Raw genomic sequence first — 24754 nt, forward strand, 5'->3', positions numbered from 1 at the left:
AGATTCTCAGATTTTTCCTCTCTAAAGAATTTTCAAAAGAAATGCTTATCAGTTTCCTGCTTTACCTTTTTATGTCAACTGTTCGCTCTCTCTTTCTGCTACAAGACTTCTGCAAACTAATAATAAGGAAGAGTGGAATGTAAAGGACAATGCAGGGAGGATATCGATACAAAAAAAAAAAAATGTGTAGGTCTGCCTGCATTTGATCACCACACCAGTAGGGGGCGTCTTCCAGCCTGACAGCTTGGGGTGAGCTGGGAAGGTGCCAGGAAACATTGCAATGACAGTCTGTGAAGCGTGTGTTCTTCTCCTGCTAGAAGGAAAACAGTCTTACTGCCCGCTGTGTGGCCACCTGCATGTGGCAACACAGATAATTAAACCTCATCAGCGACATGGCCAGCCCTCCTCGTTAGTTCGTTTACCCGGCAGCTCTGGAATGAGGCTGAGGGAGCAAATGCACCTGCTTCATCCTCTCAGATGACAGTGATTAGCCCCTCCTTCCCCAATCACTCTACACCGTCACCCTGGAAGTGTTTAATTACAGCTTGTGACACCAAACTGTTGCTCTCTGCTAGCTGTTCTTTGTTACAATCACTACCTTTCAAGAGCTTCCAGTTTATTTCTGAGTTTTTAGTGGGCAGTGGGCGAACTGGAACTGTAAAAAGATCTTCGAATGGATAATGAAACTACACACAATTAACTTGTAACTAATGTTGGGCTCCCATTCCAAAGGGTTTGTGTTGTTATACCTCTGAATATGGTTCTTTAGCAAAACACAAATGCCTTATTAATCTGTCTAAATATGCTATATGAATATGTACGCATCCATCCATTTTCTTGTCCTATTAAGGGTCATAGGGGGTCCGGAACTGATCCCAGAGGCTATGGGCGCAAAGCAGGGGTGGGGCGCGAACCCATCACAGAGTACACTCACACACCATTCACTAACACACATGCACCAATATGAGGATATATTGATGAACAAAATAAACACAAGAAATCCTGACCAAAAGGGAAAATCTTGTCTCTTAACTGCTTAAATAACTGTGAACTCAGTAACATTACAATGAAAGGTATTATTGTATGCAGGTATGCCTCACAAAGGCAAAGCATGGCAAAAATGCTGCTACTGAAACTGCCTTAGTTTCTATCATTTTCACACTGCATATCCTTCAAAATCCAAGCACAGTGTAAGAGACCTGATTTTGGTCATAACTCAGTCTTCATAAAATATAAAGTTGTTTTGCCTTTGTACGGCAGAACTGTATACAATTCGTATACCTTATTTTTACATTAGTTACGGCAGGATAGGGAGAGAGAGGATCTGTTCAGATTGCGAGATCTTAAAAGGCCCCAACTGTTCTGCCCGGAGGCCGAGGAAAGGTCTCTGCAGACCATATGGGCCTTATCAGACCCTTAGGCATTAATGACCGATGAGGGCCAGCATTCACATCTAGACAAACACAGCCCCACAGCTGGCTGTGCTGGTGCGGAAGCCATTGACCAGTCCTCTCTGTAGCTTGTTTCTTAGAATACCGAGAGGCAACAGACATTCTCCATACAACAGAAATCTTATAAAAAAACATCACTTATGAATTAGTAAGAAAGCGCGCATGCAGATGTATCCGCTCTAACTGAGAAACTTCCCTAGATGAGAATAAACTAGTGATTGTAGAAGCAAATGGATGGACATTGTTATGTTGCTGGTTTAGCTCTGGCTCGATGCACCATAGATTTAACAGGGTAGTGTGTGATTCTGCCGGTGAAGTAATGATACTTGATAGCAGTACCGGAAGGCTTCCGGTTAGACATGTAACGATTCACCCAATTTATGATTCTGTTCGATTCAACATTGGTTTAGGGTTAGATTCGATTTTTCAATGATATTTTCAGGAGATAAATTAAATGGGAAAAAAGTGCAACATTTTCCAATTATTTATCAACTTAAATATCCCCTTTGTTAAATGAAATATGTTTTTGTTTCATTTCCTCAATAACAAACAATAATAATTTACAAACATTTATATGGTAGGAGAAGAATATAGTAGCATATTCTCTAAAATATTCCTTTTATTACAAATGAAAAACGTTAATAAGAAATAGGCCTTTTCTTAACCACTTCGCCATTCTGTAATGTGACATGCCAGTTAAATTAGTTGGTTTCAGTTAGTGGGCTGGCCAAGATATTGCGCCTTCTGCTGTCTAAATAATGCAATTACAGCTAGGAAAAACGAAGATTATGTAGCCTATTAATGATCTGAGATTTTTTTTTAAATTATTTTCACAAATTGAATGGTCACAAACGTGTACTGTGATTTAGTGTCGCACTTCTGTTTCTGGGCTGTATCTCACGGCTGGCAGAGTGATCATATTGCCGCCGGGCCGCTGCACATGGCCCGAAGTCCCGCTCCAGGGGTACCAGATAGATGGCGGGTCCAGCGCCCTAAACTCAAGCCTGGCCTTTGCTTAACCTGCAAACACACTTCATGTGAGAGCAAGGATTGGATATCTGAAAACTAAAGAATTCCTGTCTTACAGAATGTTGAATGAAGTATAACTATCAGGTCCCAGGCAGTAGGAACTCTAGGGTCCATTTAACCCCATCAGATTCCATTTTAGAGGGATTGTTCCAGGAGCTGAATATTCTTAGTTGTCTGTCTCTCCAGATCCCAAGCCGCAGAAAATATATATATACACATTCAAGCACAGACTCCATCAAGCCTATTTGTAGTTAATGTCTGATAGGCTCTTGGCATGTTTCAGTTACTTTTATAAAAAAAAAAAAGGTGGGGGGAGGTAACAATTTCTTTCTAAGATGCAATTTAAAAATGTGGGAGGAGCTGGCTGGCAAAGGAACGAGACACTAGAGAGGACAAGTTATGGGAGGAACTTGGAAGGAGTTATTTCCCAGTGGCCATGAATTCCATGTGCCCCTGCTCAAACACAGAGAATGTGCACGACATGTTTCAGAAACACCTGACAAAGAGGTGTGAAGGAGTTGATGAATCAACCAGCAGAAGACTGGAAACATGGCTGGTCCACCTTATCAAATTCACACAGCTCTGGGAACCTCTAGGATTGCTTCCTTTAGAAGGACTTCAGGAGGGAGAACGGAAACGGGGCAAAATGAGGAGGGGATTCAAATGGTAAGGCCACTTTTCACACTGCTATTAAGTATCACCATTCTCATCTCTCAGACCAAGTCCAGACACCCACCGAGTAACAAGAGGATGTTGTATAAATGAAGAGACACACACTATGCCAAACCATGGACGAGGTAACCTGTTGGCAGGTCAAAGAAAGCCTCACATGTAGCTCGGGCACAGAGCATGCAGAGATGAGGGCAAACGCCAACATAGATTACAGAGTACTTAAATATCAGCCTACCACTGAAAATCATCAGACTTGCACAATAGCACCTTCCTCACAGAAAACACATTTATGGTGAGTAGTGTTAGGACACAGTCTTGCTTCTGGCACTATCCAGACCAGGGTTGGCTTTGAGAGAGAGTACAGCTTTAAAGTCAAAATGCAGGCAAGCAGATAAAGGGGGCAGCTAACTCCATGGCCAGGAGCTCCCACTGGGTCTGGGCAGATGGAGAACCCCATGCGGTAAAGCGACACTCTGACACCGCGCTGGGTGGCTTTGCTGGTGTGGTCTCACGTCCAGTCAAGAGAAAACCTGGCGGGCTTGCATGTGAGCACAGAGACAAGAAAGAGAGGATTCTGCAGGTAGGGAAGAGGCAGGTTCCTCGACTCAGAAACCACCCATTATGCACCATGCAGATTTGTAACTTCTGGTTTTGGTGACAGTATAGAAGAGGGCCTAGCAAGCCTTACCTTGATGTATGATTTCAGTAGGGGGTAGACCCGCTGCACCCCCAGGAAGATGGAGAGGCTTGTCCTGTGAGGGAAGGAGACTGTGACGGCGTGTGTGACAGCAGGGAAGGAGAAGACCTGGAAACCGAACTTCTGGTAGAGCTGCAGCATGGCCTGGTTGGGCTGGTCCTCCCCCTCGCTCAGAATGCTGCCTACCGCATAGCGGCACTTCTCCGGAGTCACCTGCCACACCGACAGAGAGAGGCACCCCGTTAATGTCGGGACTTCGATGCGCAAGAACATCACCAGCAGTCCGAAGGTCTACTGGCAGGTACAGAAAAAAAATTAGCTACCTTCAACAAGCACAAAAACGCTATTCAGTGTAGCATACTCAAAATTACACAAATGTTATGCCACTCAGAAATGGTTTGCAAGGGGGGGGGGGGGAAATAACAATAGCAGTGTTGGACAGCTATGGCTATGCTCTGGCAGGCCAAAGGCCACCGCCACACTGGGAGTGGAAGGCCAGCTCCTGTTTGCCTGGAAGCTGTCAAGTGTTGTGGAGTCACACAAACACAACAGCAGATGGAGCTCAGCTTCCACGCCCTGCCGTGTCAACACCCCCGCATCACCTTCTTAAGCGGGGGCTCGTGGCATTTTCACCACACTTATCATTATACGTCTCATTCACCTCTCCCTCCGTGCTGACACCTCCCAGCTCCGAAATAAAATCACTCGTACCCCACCCTTCACATGCTGAACCGTTTAGCGTTAGCGGCACCCCCTGTATATGCCAAGGCTCGGTAAATCTCCGGCCATCCTGAAGCCATGTCTTGCAGCCCCGAGAAAGAAAACGGCCTTTCTGTGCATGTAGAAAGTCACAGAATAGAGAGGGATGCCGTCATCTATTCCGGCACATTCTACAGTATGAAGCAAAACCATTAAACAAAAAGGGTGAAGCTGATGTCGGCTGGATGACGCTGGGCAATCTGCAAGGGCCGTCTGCTGCCCCCCCAGGTTATGCAAAGCTACCCATTCCTGCCAGCGGAGTCAATGGGAAGCATCGGTCATTCCCGTCACGTTTGTTTAAAAAAAAAAATTAAAAATGGAGGCGTAAGTTGTACAGCTGCTTCGCCAAATGCTTTCAGAATGACAAGCGAACCTCAGAGAAAAGCCCAGCACAGTCGCTTCAAAGAGATATTCCGAAGATGATTGTTTGCATCTGATTGGAGAGGTATGCTTTTATTAATTCAGCGTACATTTTTGGGAAGCCACATCAGGGTAAAGTGTAATTGGCGCCTCTGCCACACTCCGCACTCCAAGCTGATCAATTTTCTTTCCCCACTTAAGCTCAAAGAGAGGCTCTCATTAGGGGCTTTCCAGCTCGCCCTTCGCACCATAGGAGAGCGGCGGCCCGTGGACCGAGCAAATGACAGCCTTCTAGAGCCCGCGAAGAAAACAAACCCTGAAGGCTACTGCGCCAATTAAGAGAGAAGAGAGTGGGCTCCACCAAGCCCAAGCTACATTTTATATTCCCTCACCTTACATCAGAAGCACAAAAGCTTTTGCATCAAGAGCAGCAGCTTCACTCTGAAATCAACTGCTAGAGGGACAAAGGGAGGAACTTGTGAGAAAAACCTGCTTTTGTGGGGACCCCAGACACTGACAATGCCACATAAATAAAAAAATAAATAAATAAAGTCGTCTGCAGAGGAGGCAAAGCTGAATGCCATCTCTGATTTGCCTGGGTGATAATTGGAGCGCTGGGTGCTGAGATGTTGCAGGAGCTCTCCTGCTAATTAGACACATACCTACTTTTTTTTTTTTTTTTCTTTTGGGGGGGGGGGGGGGGGGGGGAGTGACGACACTTTGAATCTCAAAGATGGTTCCTACTCATTGCAATTCCGCTTTTTCCTAGCCTGATTTCCGTGCATGTGTTCCCATAAGGGCCTCTTGGAGACACAATATGACAATCCATTTTACAAAGGCAGGCCATTTAGGGCTGGGTAATTCCTGTAAGCACCCGCCTCATCTTCGACTTCCCTGAAACTGCCCTTAGCAATAGCCTTTGAGGGAACTTCATCGTTCATAAGTCATGGCTAAATCCAGAAGTTTTACTAAAGTACTTTTAGAAAAGAACAGTCATCTGCAGTTATCTGGTTCTTTTCTAATTGTTATGAAATGTAATTTCATTACATGAAATTCTGATTTACTGGTGTAGGATGGTGCATAAAACCATCAAGTGCAGTGGGTTGGATCAAACTATGGACGAATATGTTTATATACATTTGTTGTGGGGAAAAAAACAGAACATGTCTTGAGTGACAAAACCGTAACGTGTTTTAAATAAAATATATGCATTGCTATATATGCAAAAGAATTAACAAATTTAAATAATCATGTTTTTTGAGAGGTTCAATTATGTCGTGCTCCTCCTATAGGACCTCTCTACATAAATGACCCTCGGCAAACCAACAGGGTGACACAGGCATGGTTAGAAACAGAGCAAGCGCATTTGCAGCATATGAAAATGTTTAAAAGATCTCCAGAAAAAAAAAAACTAATTTCATATTCCTCATTAAACAACAATGCATACAATTAAATGTTTCAATACAGTCATGAAACATCAAATATTTGCATAAAGACAGCACATTGATGAAGACTTGGTCAAAATTAGTACATTTTCCTTAAATTTAATGCATGAAGAGGGGCATTTCATTTCTAGATAAAACTGAATCGTGAGGAAACAAAATCTATTTCCATTAAATGCATTATATAAATAATGATTATCATCCATTAACAACAAATGTTCAGTTTACATTATTTTTCTATTTCCTACCAGAAACAGCATCCATGACAAGTCCTCACTAACATTCTATTAGGGCACAGATTTCTTTTTTTCTTAGGCTAGTCTTAGTCAACAACAATTAGAGGATATTTGGTTGACTTTCGATCAATGAAATCTAACTGGTTTAGACTGGTTTAACTAAGTCTAATACATCATTTTCACATTTTTTGTAATATGAAAAATTCCACAAAATTTTAAATGATTTCATACAAACGTTATTTACCAGTAATTAATACAAAAACAAAACAAAAATGTAATCTTTGCTTATGACACGTCATTCATATTATTTGAAACAACACTACCTCACAGAAACAAAACTCAAATGACACGCAAGAATTTCTCGGTGACAAGACTGCAAAAGGCTCTTCAGTATTGAGGTGTTTTACTGGTTACTGCCGCTCTGCATGGGTTACAGAGTCTTGTTTTCTTCGGCATCAAATATGAAATTTATCCATAAGTAGATTTTTATCACACCTAACGTCGACTGTAGCACAGAGGTATTGGCACAACCGTTTGCAGACAGACTTTATAGACAGAACTGAATGGTTTCTGCTTCTCAGAAGGATGCGTTTATCATGTGCTTGAAGCTGGTTAGATCAACATGATCCAACGATGTGCAAATGCAATCAGAACTAATTAAAGATAGTATTTCTGATAGGATCACTTTTAAATGTCTTCCTGACATTTTCATCTGTACAGTTTTTGGCATTATAGATTATTATTATCTTCTCTTTTTCGTCGATGAGTCTCTAGCACATGAATAATGTATTCATTTTCATCAATGTAATTAAAACTACAAGGCAAAAAAAACCAAAAAAAAACAGACAAATATGCTGTAAAACTATATTATAATACACATTATGTGAATAGGAACTTCATAGAACTAATTATATATACTATTACGCTTAGAAGTGTCATTTATCTGGCCACCTTTACAAAATACCATGCACACAACGCATTATGCAGCATGCTTCCGACAGCCTTAGCACCTGGAAATTCAAAAGAAAACACAACATAAACTGAAGACAAACAATGTCCATCCCTCAATCAAAACTTGGAAAATATATAGGAAGATAAAGTAATTCATATTCTAACTGCGTATCGCGGCCAGGGTGATGGAGGGATGCCAGATGCAGGCAGTATAAGACACAAGGCGGGGGATTCACCCCGAATGGGAGGCTGATCCATCACAGGGCGCATACATATACAGACACACACGACACGGACAGTTAGAAAAAACAGCAGATAGTCTAACTGCATGTCTCTGAACTGAGGGGGAAACCAAAGGTAACCCTGGGAGGATGGGCAGGCACTCCACACATAGGGAGCGGAGGTGGGATTCCACACCCCCAACCCACAGAACACAAGGCAACAGTGCACTCTGCTGAGCTACCATTATTGTGCAAAATACTACCATGGCAGACCTCTTATCAGAACAAGTGCTACTGACAGCTGCAAACTAAAGGCAAAGTCGTCATTCTGCCTCCATTGAATAGTCAAGTCGCTGCTAGACCCATCATTTTGCCCTTACAGCAGTAAGAGTTTCATTCACATGAAGACAGGAAAAGAATTCGATTCACTGTTATCTTTAAGAATACTATGTTTTGTGGCTATTTAATGACATGGCCATAATGTAGAATGAAGAGAAATTCCACACCCCACGACCCATGACAACCATGCCACCTGGTAGCTTCATAATTGAGGAGCCTAACTCTGCAGCTTGAGAAGGTGAAGGTCAGCATCAGACAGCAGTGACTCTGCAGCTCTGGCCTCTGGGTCTTGCTGCAAGTGATGTCTGTGACCGGACAAGCTGCAGATGACACCAAATGCCAACAGATGTCCTGAGAAGGCCTATGGCATCCAGAGTCAGAATATCTGCCTGTTGGATTCCAGCAGGAAGTCTCATTTTTTAAAGGTGGTTACATTCAGGTGATTTCCCAGGATGCCCACATAACGGATGACAGATGCCACAATACATATTTTCACTTGTGCCCCTATTCCTCATCATGTGACGAGGCTGTCCAATCAATGACAGCAACACAACTAAAACACATTCTGGCAAATAACCAGCAGGTGTGAGATGGACAATGGCCCTCGATACGCAACCTTACTTCCAGATGAAGGAGAGTTGTACTTGACACCTTAGTTACATGCTTGGAGTCTGTCCCCATAATAGTTCAAAGTCAAAGTTCATTGCACAGATACTTTTAATGCATCTCCTGAGGTTTTGCAAAAAACTTAAGTTAGAATGACAAAAGGCTATAAGATAAATAGCAGAAAGGAGATAAGGTTAGTTAAACTAGTTTAATTCTTTAGTAGAATTTTGAAAGCCCTCGCATTTGAATCTGCCAAACATGAAGACAGGAAAAGACAGTGTGTTCTGCCAGTTATCTGGCAACTGACTTCAAAACATCCTTTAACGTGCGGTTGTTTACTCATCATTCCATATCCATTTTAAAAGCCACCTGTGCTGCTCTACTCGTCAAAGAAATCCAGCCTTTCATGTCCCTGCCACCCAAAGGCAGCCGGCTGAAAGAAATGCTAATAAATGGATCTCAGAAAAGAACTTGGAAATCTGTTCCATGTTTTGTATTGTTGACTCACAAGATGAAGACAGGTCAAATTTTAATGCTTCTAAAAAGCCACTTCAGTGCCCTTGTATTTTGCCATTCACTCCTCAGAATGAAGCAGGAGGTAACACTTGTTTTAAACTTCATTCTGAGACAATGAAACAAAAGTAGCAACTTGGTAACACAAGTGACATCCCTTGATCACAAGGTGGTTCACACAACCTACTTTTCAACCTCAGCAGGTACCAGCCTAAGTCCTCCCCCTGTAGAAGTATTTGTAAACCAATCAGGAAGGCCCAGGGAGCCGGGGCCACTCGGATGACGACTGTATTTAATTCACTGAGGTTTTGATTATGCTGGATTAACCATTTCAAGAACATTATGATCCTGTATCTATGGTTACCATCATTAAACCAAGGCCTGATGTTTTAAATCAGGCAACAGAAGAACCTTCTTGTGAAGAAACAATGATATCACATAGGGATCCCTTGTCTTCAAGAAAGTCTCTCTATCCTCTTCAAATTAGCCTCAAAAGAGGAAATCATTCAACGGTGTGGGAGTATTTCAGCTGGCAGAAACCAAATAACGCTCTCTGTTTAGGCCTCTGACCTTTGAGACGACATCAGAACCTGCTCAACCAAAGAGGAATAGGCTGCCAGTTAGGCGGAAGGGTTGAGGACTTGGCCAGCGAGGAGAGCAAGGTCTGTTGCTAATTGGAGGCCTGGGAAAAAGAGAACTGGCATAGAAGCATGTTATTGCAAACTTAGGAAGCTAACTCACATTGATCAGCACAATAGGACTAAATCTAGACCATTATCATGACTCCAACTACTAAATGTGATGACAAGGAAGCTCTTATACAGTGACTGAATGCTGAATAGAGTCATTTGCAGAAAAAGAAACAAATGGATGGGCATCACCAAAGCTATGCCTTTTTGAGCAATCTGCGATCACACACATGGCAGAAAGTTTTGCTCAATATTACTAGAACTTCAATTCAAGAAATTTACCACTAATAGGATATACATATAAACATGTCAGTTACAGTTAGTTATCAATAAGCCGTGTCATATTATCAATTTTCAAAATGGGTTTGTTCTCTGGGTGTTTGCTCCTATAACCATGGCCATGTATGTAATTTTCTTTTATAATTAATAGCCCACTATGTTCTTCTGAGCTCTGGAGGCTTTGAAGGACTCCCAGCAGGAGCTGTGAAGCAGCATCTGCGAGAACACCTGGGGTCTGCGCACGGACTGCTGAGCAGAAGGTTCTCAATAACATACCTGACTGTGCGCTCAGAAGTGGCCACCATTTTTGCAGTCTCCGCATGGAGGAACCCTTGCCTTCTAACAGAACTACAATATTTGTGTATCTCAGACAAATCGTTTCAGAGACTACAAAGTTCTTTTAAGAATTATTTCTTAAAGGTATATTAGAAATAAAAAAGGGTTTAAATGTTTGAGCACTTAAACCAAAATTGGGCACTAGAAATGTTGTTATCGACAGATGGAAAATCACTTACATAAAAACATACGGTGTCAAAATAAGACATAGAAAGTTACTCAGCTACTCAATACTGGGTGAGGTACTGGGAATGGTAATCAGTATATGTGACCTACGTAATGGTACCCCCTTGAAGAAAAGTGTTTAAGAGAACTTCACCTCTGAAACTTGAGCAGGTTTAACAGCTGACGTAATATTTAAAGATAGTTCTGAGGTAAATAACATGGGTCATTTTCCAATGACACACCACTGAAAATTGGCTGCTGTTAGTGAAAGACAAACAATTGCATTCTTCCCAGACAGATGTTTTCTGTCAGTAATAACACCTTCAGGGCATCCTTGTCTATACAGGTCCTAATACCCTGCACAGAAAATGTAAACATACATATTATTCAAATAATTTATTATTCATTATTACACGTTTCCTGTAATATATTCCTGCTCCGTTTTCTCCAATAAAAAAGGTACATAAAGCAATGGACTCCAAACATTTTTACAGCGAGAGCTACTTTTAAAGAAAATCAAAATTGGAGAAAGATCAAATTGGCCAAACGGTGGGGGGGAGGTATCTCGGTATATTTTGCCGACCAGGGGGATTGAAAGTTGTTTCGCGAATCAACTAGTTGGGCACCCTAGACATAAAGTATATTATTAGTGCCATCTAGTGGTGAGTAAAAATAGTTCCTTCTTAAGCAGAAATTCTAAATGATTGTTAAAAGCCTCGTCAATTACAGATAGTTAGGAGAGTCTTCTTCCAAGACGACCTACAATCACATCAATAATATTTGTACTGTCATTTCCAACAGAGGGTAGCTTTTAGTGTGCTTATAATTTAGAATACTGTTAAAGACACTGCACACTACTTAAACTCTTGAGATACATCCAAAAGTTGACGGTCCTTTTTGAGGAATAAATCTTCTACGAATAAACGAATATTCAGACACCTTTGTAGCAGTAAATTATTGGTGTGTCTGCACCTGGACAAAGTGCATGTATCCGCATAGCAGAACACTCGCCAGTATGGACTCCCATAAAAAATAACTGGTTATATCAGAGTCAAAAATAATGCTACCATTCATTCTCAACAGTTTTAGTAATCTTATTATATTCTGAGCCAGAGAATTCTGCACGGGGTAGGATAAGAGGGTAGCATAAAGATTTTAATGGGTTGCAACACAAAAAACATCATTTCAGATGCATATGTCATAAATACAAACAGCTATTACAAAGGTAATCATAATTAAATCTACCCGCTAATCGATCATCTTCCACAAAGACTAAACACAATGATCAGCTCCTCCCACCCGTAACACATTCACGTATGTGTGGGGTGTTGGACGACTTAATATTATCATCTATCCCCATATTTTTTGGAAATATTGCACACTGATTTTGTTGCCATTTATTATTTTTTTTAAAGATTTTGCCCAGCCCTACCACAAAGAGGGAGAGAAATGACGTAATTTATGCACTTGTACGTTGTGGATTTATGTAAACAAGACTACAGACTTGCAGAAAGGAAATCGAAGATCACAAAGCTAATGGTTCATTGTCATGTATATACAAAAGTCCTCGAAAGCCTTAAACAGATAACTAAAGCATGCCAGAAAGCTCTACTTCTCAAATCTGATAGAAAATAACAAAGACAAACTCAAATTCTTTTTTACTACTATTAGAGTGGATTAATGCAAGGAGTTTGCAGCTTTATTCAGTGATAAAATTGGTGCGAAGAGAGAAAATATAGGGTCACTCATCCCCAAAACATGGACATTAATCCATCATACTGTATTCTTTAAAGTCACCTGACTGTGTTGTTTTCTCCTATTGACCTTAATTCACGAATCAGAAGTTGTATTACTTCTAAACTCATTGTGCTGCACTCAATCACCTTTTCAGAAAATTTTTAAACAAGTTCTAAACTCATTGTAAGCAGATGTCCTGAATATTGTTAATCTTTCTCTGAAAGAAGGAATTTTTCCACAATGTCTTAAAACCGCTATTGTCAGGCCTTTGTGGAAGAAAAGTAATCTTGATGGTACAGCACTTAGTAATTATAGGCCAACCTCTAACATTGAATTTCTTGGTAAAATAATTGAAAAAGTTGTGTCTCTTCAGCTGATTGATTATCTTAACACTAATAGTCTCCATGAAGTGTTTCAGACTGGCTTTCAGGCATGCCACAGTACCAAAACAGCTCTTCTCAAAGTGCTAAAGGATTTAAGATTAAACAGAGACTCAGGTAACCTCTCCCTTCTTGATCTTCTAAATCTCAGTGCTGCCTTTAACACAGTAACCAATGAGATTCTGCTGAACTGGTTGCATTGTTGGGTTGCCAGGGTATGCTGTCATATGTTGACTGTGAAAAATGAATACAGTAATAATACAATAAGTAAAATAGACTAATGTAAGGCACTTTGATATACCCAAGAAATCTACATCAAATCTACAGCTAGGCCCAGAATGCTGCAGCCAATGTGTTAACACACCTGTCACATCAAACCTACTTTGTGTGGCTTTTAGGATTGATTTTAAAATTCTTTTGCTAATTTTTAAAACGTAAGCACTTAGGCAAGCTCTGTGTGTGTGTGTGTGTGTGTGTGTGTGTGTGTGTGTGTGTGTGTGTGTGAGAGAGAGAGAGAGAGAGAGAGAGAGAGAGTGAGAGAGAGAGAGAGTGAGAGAGAGAGAGAGAAAGACAAATATGCCTGGGAGGTCAAACTTTGTTATTTGAATAAAATTTGAATTTCAAAAATATTTACATTTTTGATATGTTGAAACTAGAGATATAATGTGTGATTCATAAGAAGAATGCTATGATATAAGCAACTTCCAAAAACCTGAAAAGTACAGTTTGGTAACTGCTTGGATTTTGTCTGTAACTATTAATCGCCACGATTTCACAATGCCGGAATAGTGTTGCTTTGGAAAATCCGATCAAAATAGCATATACTGTGCTATAATGTCTGGAAATTAGGTCACCCCCCCCCAAACCTAGTCAGATGTAGCCTAAACTGAAGGCAACATGATGTTGTTCAAGTTTTAAGCCATTTCATGCACTTAAGCCTTTGTTAGATGTCTAATGACCTGATATCTTAATTTCACGCCACAATTTAGATCTTTTATTTCTGTTGCTGCTGCTGACATTTCTGTCCTGTGAGTAGCCAAATAAATAATGTGTTGTTATATATTATTGCCTACTCATCATTTTCCTCACTTAAGACAAAAGGCTAACGTTGCAGGTTTCACCTTTTACAGTCAATTGCACACAATGGGCTTAGGCTACTGTACAATGATGGACTATGTCTGTAGTATAATTGTAATTCAAATTTCTTCAAATGATATATATTATATATATTATAAAAACTCAAATGCCTTTTCAAAGGAGTTTCCCAGCCCTAGAATGAAAGTGTGCATGAATGTGCCCTGAGATGGAACAGAATCCCTTCCAGGGTGTCCCCCAGCCCAGCGACGGGCCGGCATCCCTTCCAGGGTGTCCCCCAGCCCAGCGACGGGCCGGCATCCCTTCCAGGGTGTCCCCCAGCCCAGCGACGGGCCCCAGCCTTGCAGCCAATGCTGCTTCCAATAGGCTCCTGGTTCCTGAAGCTATACTGTTTGGAAAGTGATTGGCTGAAGTTTTCTACTTAAGATTCATGGAAATTAGATTTTACATGCATCTAAAAAATGAAAGAAAAATAAAAACATTACTTTTAGATGGAAACCCCAATATCATTTAAACTAACTCCTAATGAATACTAGATATTATTAGAACAAGCCAAAGATCTAGAATTGACCACGGCCTCGGTCTAACATTGCAGTTCAAAGAGCTCTCCTACAAAAACATGAATATAAAAATCACAAACAAAGACAAAACAGCTCTCAGATTCTTCATTGCCATTTCATTTATAAAGATCCAGGCTCTGCAGGCATCTGGCCCTCCAATAAGAGATGACATAGGATGTATATCATTTATAGTGTTTTGCTCATACCTCAGATGATATTCATTTTTTTGTGCTTTTGACCATCTGACTAAGAATTTGGCAATGGATGACATGTCCTTGTTATCTGTTATAAGCATTTAATCCAAATGCTACTGATCCATTACTACCAATGCTGAAAAACTGCTGTAGTGTTCTCTCACTCGAGCACCAAATAAGCACAGCCCTGCTAATCTTCCACTATTTGAGAATTTGTCAAGGCAGGGTTATTCATGAGCGCCGAGCATGAATGATGCCAAGCTACACCCACATCTAAACGTTTTATCACTGATGTCTAAGTATATCATTAGTGAGGTTCTATGCAATTTAGTTCCTATCATTTAGAATGCGAAGCCAACTCTCTCTTCCAGCTGGTAATGCCAGGAAGAATATAACAATATTTTATTCACCACCATTATAAAGGGACGAAAAACATACTGTCACAATACCCAATCTGCCAGCCCACCCACTGCTCACTACATACATGTATACATACATACAATACATGTGTTCTGCACCCCACCTTTGATAATTCATTTGCAAATTGCTGAATGACATGCCATGCATTTGTCGGAGTTAATTTTTTTTTTTTTTACTTTTAATAAATACTACATTATAGTATGAAACCTCATTAATGTGAATATATATTACACACATTCAAATAATACAATTCACTGGTAACGATTACTCAATTAAGCTTGACTACTCAATTAGTGAAAAGCATTGATTAAATTTTTCTTTCTTGATTACTTGCCAATACGGGGGAAGGAAGACATTGCATAGCGGCCATAGCCAATGAGGGTCCAAATAAAGAACGATACCATCAGGGTCATGTGGAAGCACTTCAAAAGTGAATGAAAATGCAGCTGTCACTCAGTATTGGAAAGCAGAACTTAAGTATCACCACAGCACAACTGCAATGCAAATGTATCTTAAAAGGTTTGACAGACTCACCCAATAATGCAAGGTTAGCCACAGATACACTAGATGGACACCTGGCCATTACACCTACAGAAAGTTGCACAACATCTCATTCTAAATGCATAGGCATCGACATTGGGTTGGTCCCCCCTTTGCAGCTATAACAGCTGCCACTCCTCTGGGAAAACTTTCCACAAGATTTTGGAGTGTGTCTGCAGGGATTTTTGCCCATTCATCCAGAAGAGCATTTGTGAGGTCAGGCACTGATGTTGGATGTGACGGCCTGGTTTCTAATCTCCATTCTATTTTTCCCAAAGGTGTTCGAAGACGTGGAGTTCAGGGCTCTGTGCAGGCTAGTCAAGTTCTTCCACACCAAACTCTCCCAAACCTCTTTAGGAACCTTGCTCTGTGCACTGGGGCACAGTCATGCTGGAACAGAGAAGGGCCTTCCCCAAACTATTCTCACAAAGTTGGAAGCATAGAATTGTCCACAATGTCTTGGTATTCTAAAGCATTAAGAGTTTCCCTTCACTGGAACTTAAGGGTCTAGCCCAACTCCTGAAAAACAGCCCCATACCATTATCCCTCCTCCACCAAACTTTACATTTGGCACAATGCAGTCAGGCAGGTAACATTCTCCTGGCATCCGCCAAACTCCGCTGCCAGACAGAAAAGCGTGATTCTTCACTTCACAGAACACGTTTTCAAGTCCGACGCTTGCTGTTGAGGTTGGTGATGTGAGGCTTGCATGCAGCTGCACGGCTATGTAAGCCCATTTCATGAAGCTCCCGGCACAGTTTTTGTACTGGGGTAAATGCCAGAGGAAGTTTGGAACTCTGCAATTATTGAGTCAACAGAGCGTTGGCGACTTTTATGCACTATGCACCTCAGCCCTTGGCGACCCCAGTCTGTTACTTTATGTGGTCTGCCAGTTCGTGGCTGAGTTTCTGTTATTCTTAAACGCTTTCAGTAATACCACTTACAGCTGAAGCGTGGAATATCTAGCAGGGAAGAAATTTCATAAACTGGACTTATTGCAATGGTGGCATCCTATGACAGCACCACGCTTGACTTCACTGAGCTCTTCAGAACCCAGCCTTTCAGAGTAGCTTAGCCTGTCTTTTTCGTCATTTTGACTACAATCAATTTGCTTTATTTACTTTCTACCATTCCCGTTTGCAAAAAAAAAGAGAAAAGTTTAGCCCCGTGGCTTAGCCAAATCATCTTACATAAGATGGCACATATTAACCATATTAGCTATTTTTTGTGCACATATTGTGTGTTTTGCGCTGAACCATTTTGGCAAAAAAAAAATTGCGACACTGAGTTTTTGAGATATTTAAGAGTTGAAAATTAACTATGTAGCCAAATAGAACTAATCAACCAACACAGTCTGTCAAATCAGCTGATGGTATTGCTGTTAGTTGTGCCAACAGACACAAAGCAGTGCCGACAATCACTTGCTTTTGCTCAATATCGTCCTTATGGAATACAAAATATTTCCATACAACAGAAGACAATTGTGCTTTCATGACCAGTTTTTGTTCGCTTTTCAACAAATGAGCAGAGTAAGGAAAATATTAAAAATGGTATTTAAGTAATAATTCTTTTTTTGTTTTTAGTTTGGAAACACTTTACGTTTGAAACCTTTAAACTCATAAACAGTTGAAAAACACTGTGGTTTTAAAACCATTAAGAAAATTGATCTGCTCGCAAGTCTACATTAGCTCAAATGTCAGGCAGCACAACCGGGAAAAACTGGGCTTATTATTTAAAAGTCATTTTTGAAAACAGTGGATGGGATGTTGCATCATAAAATATTGGCACAAACAGAAGACATTCGGTATTTTACAATGGTCAAGTCAGAGTTCTGACGTAATCCCACTGAAAAGCTTTAGCGTGAACTGAAGCAAGGCCTTTTAGCAAGATCCTAAAAAATAGGCTGTGTGACAATTCTGTATAGAAAAAAATGGGCCAAAATTTCTCCTAACCACTGTACAAGACTGCTTAGCTACTACAGATAGCATTTCATTTAAGTTAATACCAATAAAAAAAGGTACCATTCTAACTGATAAATATAAGGGTGTGTGGTGGTAGGCGACAGGATGATAATATAATTACGGCTGCAAGTGTATCCATGATAAGCGTTACAAGCACAACATTCACATTTACTTTTATTTTGCAAAAGCCTTTGTCCAAAGCAATAGCACATTCAGAGCTGCAGACTAACCTTTTCCACCAGTAGCACTGGTGCTCCTTACTGAAAATTTTAGGGACACCAGAACGAAATTTAGGCACTTAAATATCTTTTTCTTCTTTACTGTATTACTGATAAATGCTTTGATAATAAATATACAACTTATAGAAATAACAATGTGATACTTTATTTTAAAGGGTAGAGAAGTGGTGTTTAAGAGATCATTATGTTAAATGGTTCTTTTTAAAACATAAAACACCAAATAATAACATCATAAAATATAACCGTCATTGAGCTACATATGTGGATTTCTCGAGGCAATCAAATCAGGACGGTTAAGAAAACGTATCGCTATCGAGCAAAATCTACATTGATAATCTAATAAAACCTGTTAGTTAAGCCATAAAGAAACGCTGGTTATACGATCGATGCCATGAAACTCTGCATTCTTACTCCTCAGAATGGTACCCTAGCTTTTGTAAGTCTTTACGTCCTGGCTACTAGCAGAGTAAACAGTTTTACAAATTGTCACTAAGTCACCAAGACACTCCATCAAAAAAAAGACGTGTAAACCAGACTAAATTTATTTAAGAGTGAACCATAAATTCTGTGTTAATGACATGTTGACTTCTGCTTTATCAATGTCCCAACTGTAGCTGTACTTCTTTTGAAGGTCAACTTAAGTAAATCCATTACTCAGTTTACCCTGCTTCACACAGCGCTGAATCACACTGCCACGTGTTAAAGAAATGAATCAAGGCTCATTCGGGACAGTAAGATAACTGTGATGAGGCCTGATTTAAATCCTATACAAATATTAGATCCTTAAGAAATAATAATAATAAAAACAATAAGGTTCCATAGCACTATGTGCTTTGGACCCTTAATAATGATCTCACCTGGTTTGGATCATCATAGAACACTCCGATGCTGGAGAGCTTAGGCCCAATACTACAACTTTCGGTGAAGACTGTTCCGCACTCTTTGTAAGGTCCCTGTTTGAATCTGTAGGCAAAGGTTATATTCTTGATTGGAGGAGAACCTGTTTTGATGTTAATATCGGAAAGCAGCCCGGAGTATAGCACATACCCCACTATTGTGACCAACAGACAGAGTATTAGAAAGATAATGAGTACCAAAATAACAAGCTCAGACATGGTCGTTAACTGGACGGGGTTAGGTAGTTCGTTACCGTGCTTGTCTCGGCAGAATTTATAATGCTTTGATTATAAGTGTTTTCCGAAATGCCAATCAAGCTAACGGCTACGTAAATCGAATAAACTTTATCTACAACTACGGATTTGTTTTGACAACTGTTTCTGGAGATAGATATATGTATATTTATCAGTACAGGTTCTCAAAATACATCATCCGTTGACAGAGACGGTACTTTCTGTAAGCAGGATGTTGAGGTATTTAGCTGCTTGCTAGCTTCTCAAAGCAGGCTAAGGCTGTTCCATTTCCCTAAACACAGACCATGTTGCTTTACAGCTTCCTGTCGGTTCTGTATACATCGCCTGTTCGATAAGGGGTGCGACGTCTAAAAGCAAATATGACAACATTGATAAAAAGTCAGAATTTTCACAGTAACAATAGAGGAACTTCGAGTATTATTATGTTTTTAAATAAATGTGAAATCATGTCTCAACAAATGATATATCATAGTAAATCATTCGCCCTTTTGTTGAAACATATCCCTTCTTCTGTTGGTGCTGCCCATTCGCATAGGTTTGCATGTGGTCCGGTTGTCTACGGAACCGAGATTTATTACGATGAAAAGTTCGGATGTTAATTTAAAAGGAGGACTTTGCAGAATAAATCTGCGTACATGTTTTAGGAAGAATGTAGTTAGCACATTGGCAGAGGGCTTAAACTAAAGGCTTGCCCTTTGAAAATGCAAGGCTTCTGGCAACGATGGAAGAGTGACAAAACAGAAGTTGAAATCAAGCCCTTGTAAGTTAGAACATTGGCGTTAATTGGTAATTTAAAAAAAAGTATAATGCTTTTGACTGTTGGAATATTTGTGTTATTCAGTATGTCTTCCTCGAAGAAGCAGAGATTTGTCTCACAATCAGTTACATATTTTAACAAAATATACTAAACACTTTTTAGATTACCTAAATGGTTTATTAAAGTAAAGAAAATAAAATATCTAAATAAGGATGAATACTTTGAATAAGCTTGATTGCATTCAATGCTCTAAATGTAAAAAGTGAAACTCTAAATGGCAAAATCTAAAGACGATCAGCCTCTTATTTCAGGCTTTTAAAAATAGGCCAGTAGTTCCGTTATTCACAGGTCAAAAAAACACAATGGAAAACCGAAAAGCTATTTCATGATTTTATCTTCTATATCAGCCATTAAAACAGAGGTGCACACCTCGACCGGCCAGCAGGCGGCAAATTGGTTAAAAAAATTGAGCCGCAACTGTCACGTCGATGCGCAAGCGAACAAGCAGGAAGCGGGGAAGCAGACGAACGGAGCCGTAAATACGGGTAAATTAGGTTTATTTGGACGCACAGAGAATAGCACATGACGAACGTTAATCACAGATCTGGGAAACAGAGGTAGACGTGGACTGATATACACTAAACAGGCCAAAACTAACATCAAACAGCTGGGAACAATCAGGGTAGTACACGTGGGTAATGAGGGGGCGTGGCACACACGAGGATCTGACGAGCCGGGCGTGACAGAAACACAGAACTTTTTTTTTATCCTTCAGAAACGTACTTGCTCATCACATTGTTATATTATGTAATATATTTACTGTACATAGGGATGTGTAAATTACATACAAATTATACAATGCTCTGAGTAAGGACAGCCAATTATGTGAACTACAAATATGTAGAATCAAAAGTATTCTCCTCACTTCATTTTCATAAAGACTACCAGGGCAAGACAACTATAAAACAAAAGTAAATATTTGTGTGCCATAGTTTGTTACAGATGAAAAATTTTATATTGCCACAAAAAAATGCATTCTGGGAAAGTAATATATACCAGAAACGTCAGTCATATATTATGGTGCCAAGAAAATCTTTTATAATGGGAGATCTATGTTTTCTATTTTATCTAGTTTACTTTCTGCAATAGCACTGGATTATGTTATGTTGCGTGCTGAACTGTCCCTTTTTAAGCAATCTGTAAGGCTTGTTATTTTTCTGGAGTAATTTTCCTTCTTCATGGGTACGATACAAGGCCAACTTTTAAGGCTTGAAACAGCAAACTTGAAGTTAATAGTCCATATGTTTAACCCTGTAGTGCCTTCAGCCCATTATTTGGCCGAGTACCGATCCTAGGCATATGGCACCTATGCTCCTTCAATCTGCTGGTAAAATAGATTTCCGATGCGTCTCAGCATTACTATCCAGTTTTTCCACACACATGCATTAACACAGAACTACAACAAGAAAAAAATAGTCATCTACTTGTATAAAAATACAACAGTGATATTTCATTCATCTCCATCGGGAAGTTGTCTTTTCACCTATCTCATTTTACTCTCCATGAGACACACAGACAGTTGAAATCAAACTTGGGAGACCCACGAGTATGGGAGACCCCTGGAGCTGGTTTCCAATATATTCACAGCTCCATCAAACAATCTGTCCATCCATCTTTCAACCTCAAATCTGATCTAAGGTCGCAGGTAAAAGATCAAGCACAGGATATAAATGTTATATGCAGTAGCGCCACATAAATTGTCAAGACTGAATTTTTATATATAAAGTTAATTATGTACTGGGTCATACTTGTATTTAGACAGCACTATTTCAGCTGCTACATTTGCTATAAACCAGCTGTCAGGTGTACAGTGAATAGCTCCAAGTCAAGGTAAAAGAACTATCCATGAGTGTAAATGACGATACACTCATCAATGTAAACAATCTACTCTTTATTTTATTGCAAGAACCTGCCCACAGTCCCTATGTCAACTACCTCAACAGAAATCTGAAGAAGGAACCAAGAAACTGTTTTACAGACAGAGATTATTGGCTTTTGAGGATAGAGTGCACGCTTTCAATGTGAAGCCATCTGAATACATTTCAGCAGCAAAACTGTAGTCTTTGCTAGGATAAAAAAAAATCAAGACGTGGAACTGGGCAAGACACGATGAAGTTTTTGCATAAATACATATGACAGGAAGGGAACACTTCTTATGCTATTCGGTCTTTCTATAGTGCATTTTAAATTAAGTATATGACCAAGAAAAATAATATAAATCCCCTTGAAAAAGGTCATATGAGAAATACTTAAAATCAACTAGAAACATGTTAGTAGGCAACAGAAAAACACGGTTCTCTGTGCAAAACTGATAAAGCACTAGAAGGGGATCGAGTATAATCAGCGGCAAAAACGCCTGCGTATCTTTACGCTGCTAATGTAGTTCAGCGAAGTGTCTCACAGGCAACAAACTTTCCACAACACTAGTTTGGAGTGTTCATTAGATATCATAATTAAAAATTAGGTATGTGATCACAATATTGGATTACAACGGCTATATCAAAAATCGATTATACACAACTAAATCGTTAAAACAATATGCACCATATATAAAAAGATAAAGTATATAAAACCCAGAAATTATGTATAATGTTTGTTTTTAAATACGTCAACATAGTACTAAATTACTTGCTACAACATACAATATGAAGTAAATTCCACAACAATATATAAGGAGCGGAAATTTCCGCACATCTCTTTTTTTAAGTTTAAAACAAATAGTGTAGCTCCACCTTCAGCACCGCCCCTTTCCTCACGGGGTTATAAACTGTGGCCACTCGTTAAGGACAGGAGAGGTTTGCTTTTTTGCGTCGAGATGGCGGGCAGGGTTAAGAAATTCTACGATTTAACAGCTAAACTGCTGACGGGGGAGGCGTTCAGCTTCTCCGAGCTGAAGGGCAAAGTGGTTCTGATCGAGAACGTCGCCTCGCTCTGAGGCACGACGGTCAGGGACTACACGCAGATGCAGGAGCTGCACGCGCGCTACGCTCACGCGGGGCTCGTGGTCTTGGCGGTGCCCTGCAATCAGTTCGGCCATCAGGTAAAGCGCCTCTGTCCGGCCGTCTGCTGCCTGTTCATACATGTGCGTGGTGATGAAGGTGATGATCTCTGAGTTAATAGCAATGAAACCTCCGTCATGTGGCTTAAAAGGTCGTGAGGAGTTCAAGCGGAAGACATGCCCCCCCCCCCCCCCATAACTTTTTTTGTTTTGTTTTTTGCATTTTTATTGGATCACAATGACAGATCATAAACATGATTCAAGGTTCAGCTTGACTATAGGCAGGGATTGACATAACTGGTACGCAAGTACTTATTCACCTTTAAAAGCGATACGTGCGGCAATCGATTAATGTAACAGCGCGAATACGTATGTATTTTATGTGCATTAGCGCCGACATGACAAGAAATTACCGTCCATTTGAACCTTTATATGGTAATTCGTAACTCCTTTGTAAATGACTCGCAGTAAAGGTAATAAACCTGTTATTAATCTTCAATCCAGAATGTAGAATTTTAATCTCCTTAAAACAGGATATAAGTTTACAGGGGAGTGTTAATATAAGAATAATATGGATAACAAAAAACATATACGTTTATAAGTGTTCACGATTTATTATTATTGGCTCTCTATATATATTCATTTATTATATACCCGTCGAAAAACTCATTCCTATAAAATATTTGCTTGGAAAAGGCCATGGCTAATATTGATACACGTAAACCCACAACAATGTATAGTTATACTGTGGAGATTTCCCTTAAATTGTCATTTTAGACTTACATTTGGAAAAACTTGTCGACTTGTTTTGACCTGATTATATAGATATGATTAAACTGGGCGGGGACATGCTCACGCAGCTACATGACTGGTGAAAACTGGAGGTTGTATTTCTGTACTAAATTTTAGAAAAATTTAGGATCGTCAGTTCATGAATTGTCTTTTTACCTTTTCAGTTTTGGCTTTTTTTTGTAAAAGATTAAATTTAAAGATGGTGTGAAGTGCCATTCCTACTGCTGGAAACGGCCTAATGAACTTTGAGCTATAATTGTCTACTAATTTCTATATGTACATCTAAAACACAGAATGCTGGGTAAGGCTTAACTTTTATATGCATTTATATTTATCAGTAAATACTTTGAAATATTTAACAGGCTAAATATGTTCCTTTATATATTTACCTTTTTAATAGGAGAATGGCAAGAATGAAGAAATCCTGAAATGCCTTAAGTATGTTCGTCCAGGAAATGGCTTTGAGCCCAAATTCCGGCTTCTGGAGAAGGTTGAAGTAAATGGCGAGAACGCACACCCCTTGTTCGTCTTCCTCAAGGAGAAGCTACCCACCCCCAGTGATAATGCAGTGTCCTTGATGACTGACCCAAAGTTTATTATCTGGAGCCCAGTATGTAGAAATGATGTGTCCTGGAATTTTGAGAAGTTTCTTGTTGGTTCTGATGGAGAGCCATTCAAACGCTACAGCAGAAATTTCTTGACAATCAACATTGAACATGACATCCAAAAGCTTCTTGGCCTTGAGAAGTAAGCTATAGCAGTATGGGCAATATGGCCATAGTGGAAAGGATATTTACTGCATGGGCTTCTTTTCCCTCCTATTTGCCTGTTGCCAGTCCAGCCTGCTTGCTAATGTCCACTGTCTTTAAATCATCCTCTTTTGTGCAAGATGCTGCTGCAGTTTTGCACTTTTACTATATGAAGTCATCCTTTTAAAACCTTAGTGAAAAAAGATGTCTGAGAAATCTGTAAAAGTCTTCACTTGACTGTAGCATCTGGTGCACGTGAAGGATGTCTGAATTTTTGTAATCAGTGGATCAATAAAAAAGAAACATTTCTACTTTTGTGCCTTTTATTGTTGTAATTTCTCATGAGTTTTCTTTGCCTGTAGTATACATCGGTGTT

The 24754-nt window shown here is 39.9% G+C and overlaps 1 protein-coding gene and 1 pseudogene across 2 annotated transcripts in view; one reads left to right on the forward strand and one right to left on the reverse strand.

Annotated features, from left to right (window-relative positions):
* tex264b (testis expressed 264, ER-phagy receptor b) overlaps positions 1-19299 on the reverse strand; it is a 70795-nt gene extending 51496 nt beyond the window's left edge. For both annotated transcript variants that reach the window (XM_023805520.2, XM_023805521.2), the window contains exons 1-2: positions 18729-19299; positions 3841-4062 (exon numbers count right to left, since the gene is read on the reverse strand). In XM_023805520.2, the coding sequence (XP_023661288.1) occupies positions 3841-4062; positions 18729-18986 (480 nt within the window). In that variant the 5' untranslated portion in view covers positions 18987-19299. The remainder of the gene's footprint in view (positions 1-3840; positions 4063-18728) is intronic.
* Positions 19300-22587: 3288 nt separating this feature from the next.
* LOC111840546 (glutathione peroxidase 1-like) lies at positions 22588-24689 on the forward strand (annotated as a pseudogene).
* Positions 24690-24754: the final 65 nt, after the last annotated feature.

This window comes from Paramormyrops kingsleyae, chromosome 6, assembly GCF_048594095.1.
Source record: "Paramormyrops kingsleyae isolate MSU_618 chromosome 6, PKINGS_0.4, whole genome shotgun sequence".
Classification (NCBI taxonomy): Eukaryota; Metazoa; Chordata; class Actinopteri; order Osteoglossiformes; family Mormyridae; genus Paramormyrops; species Paramormyrops kingsleyae.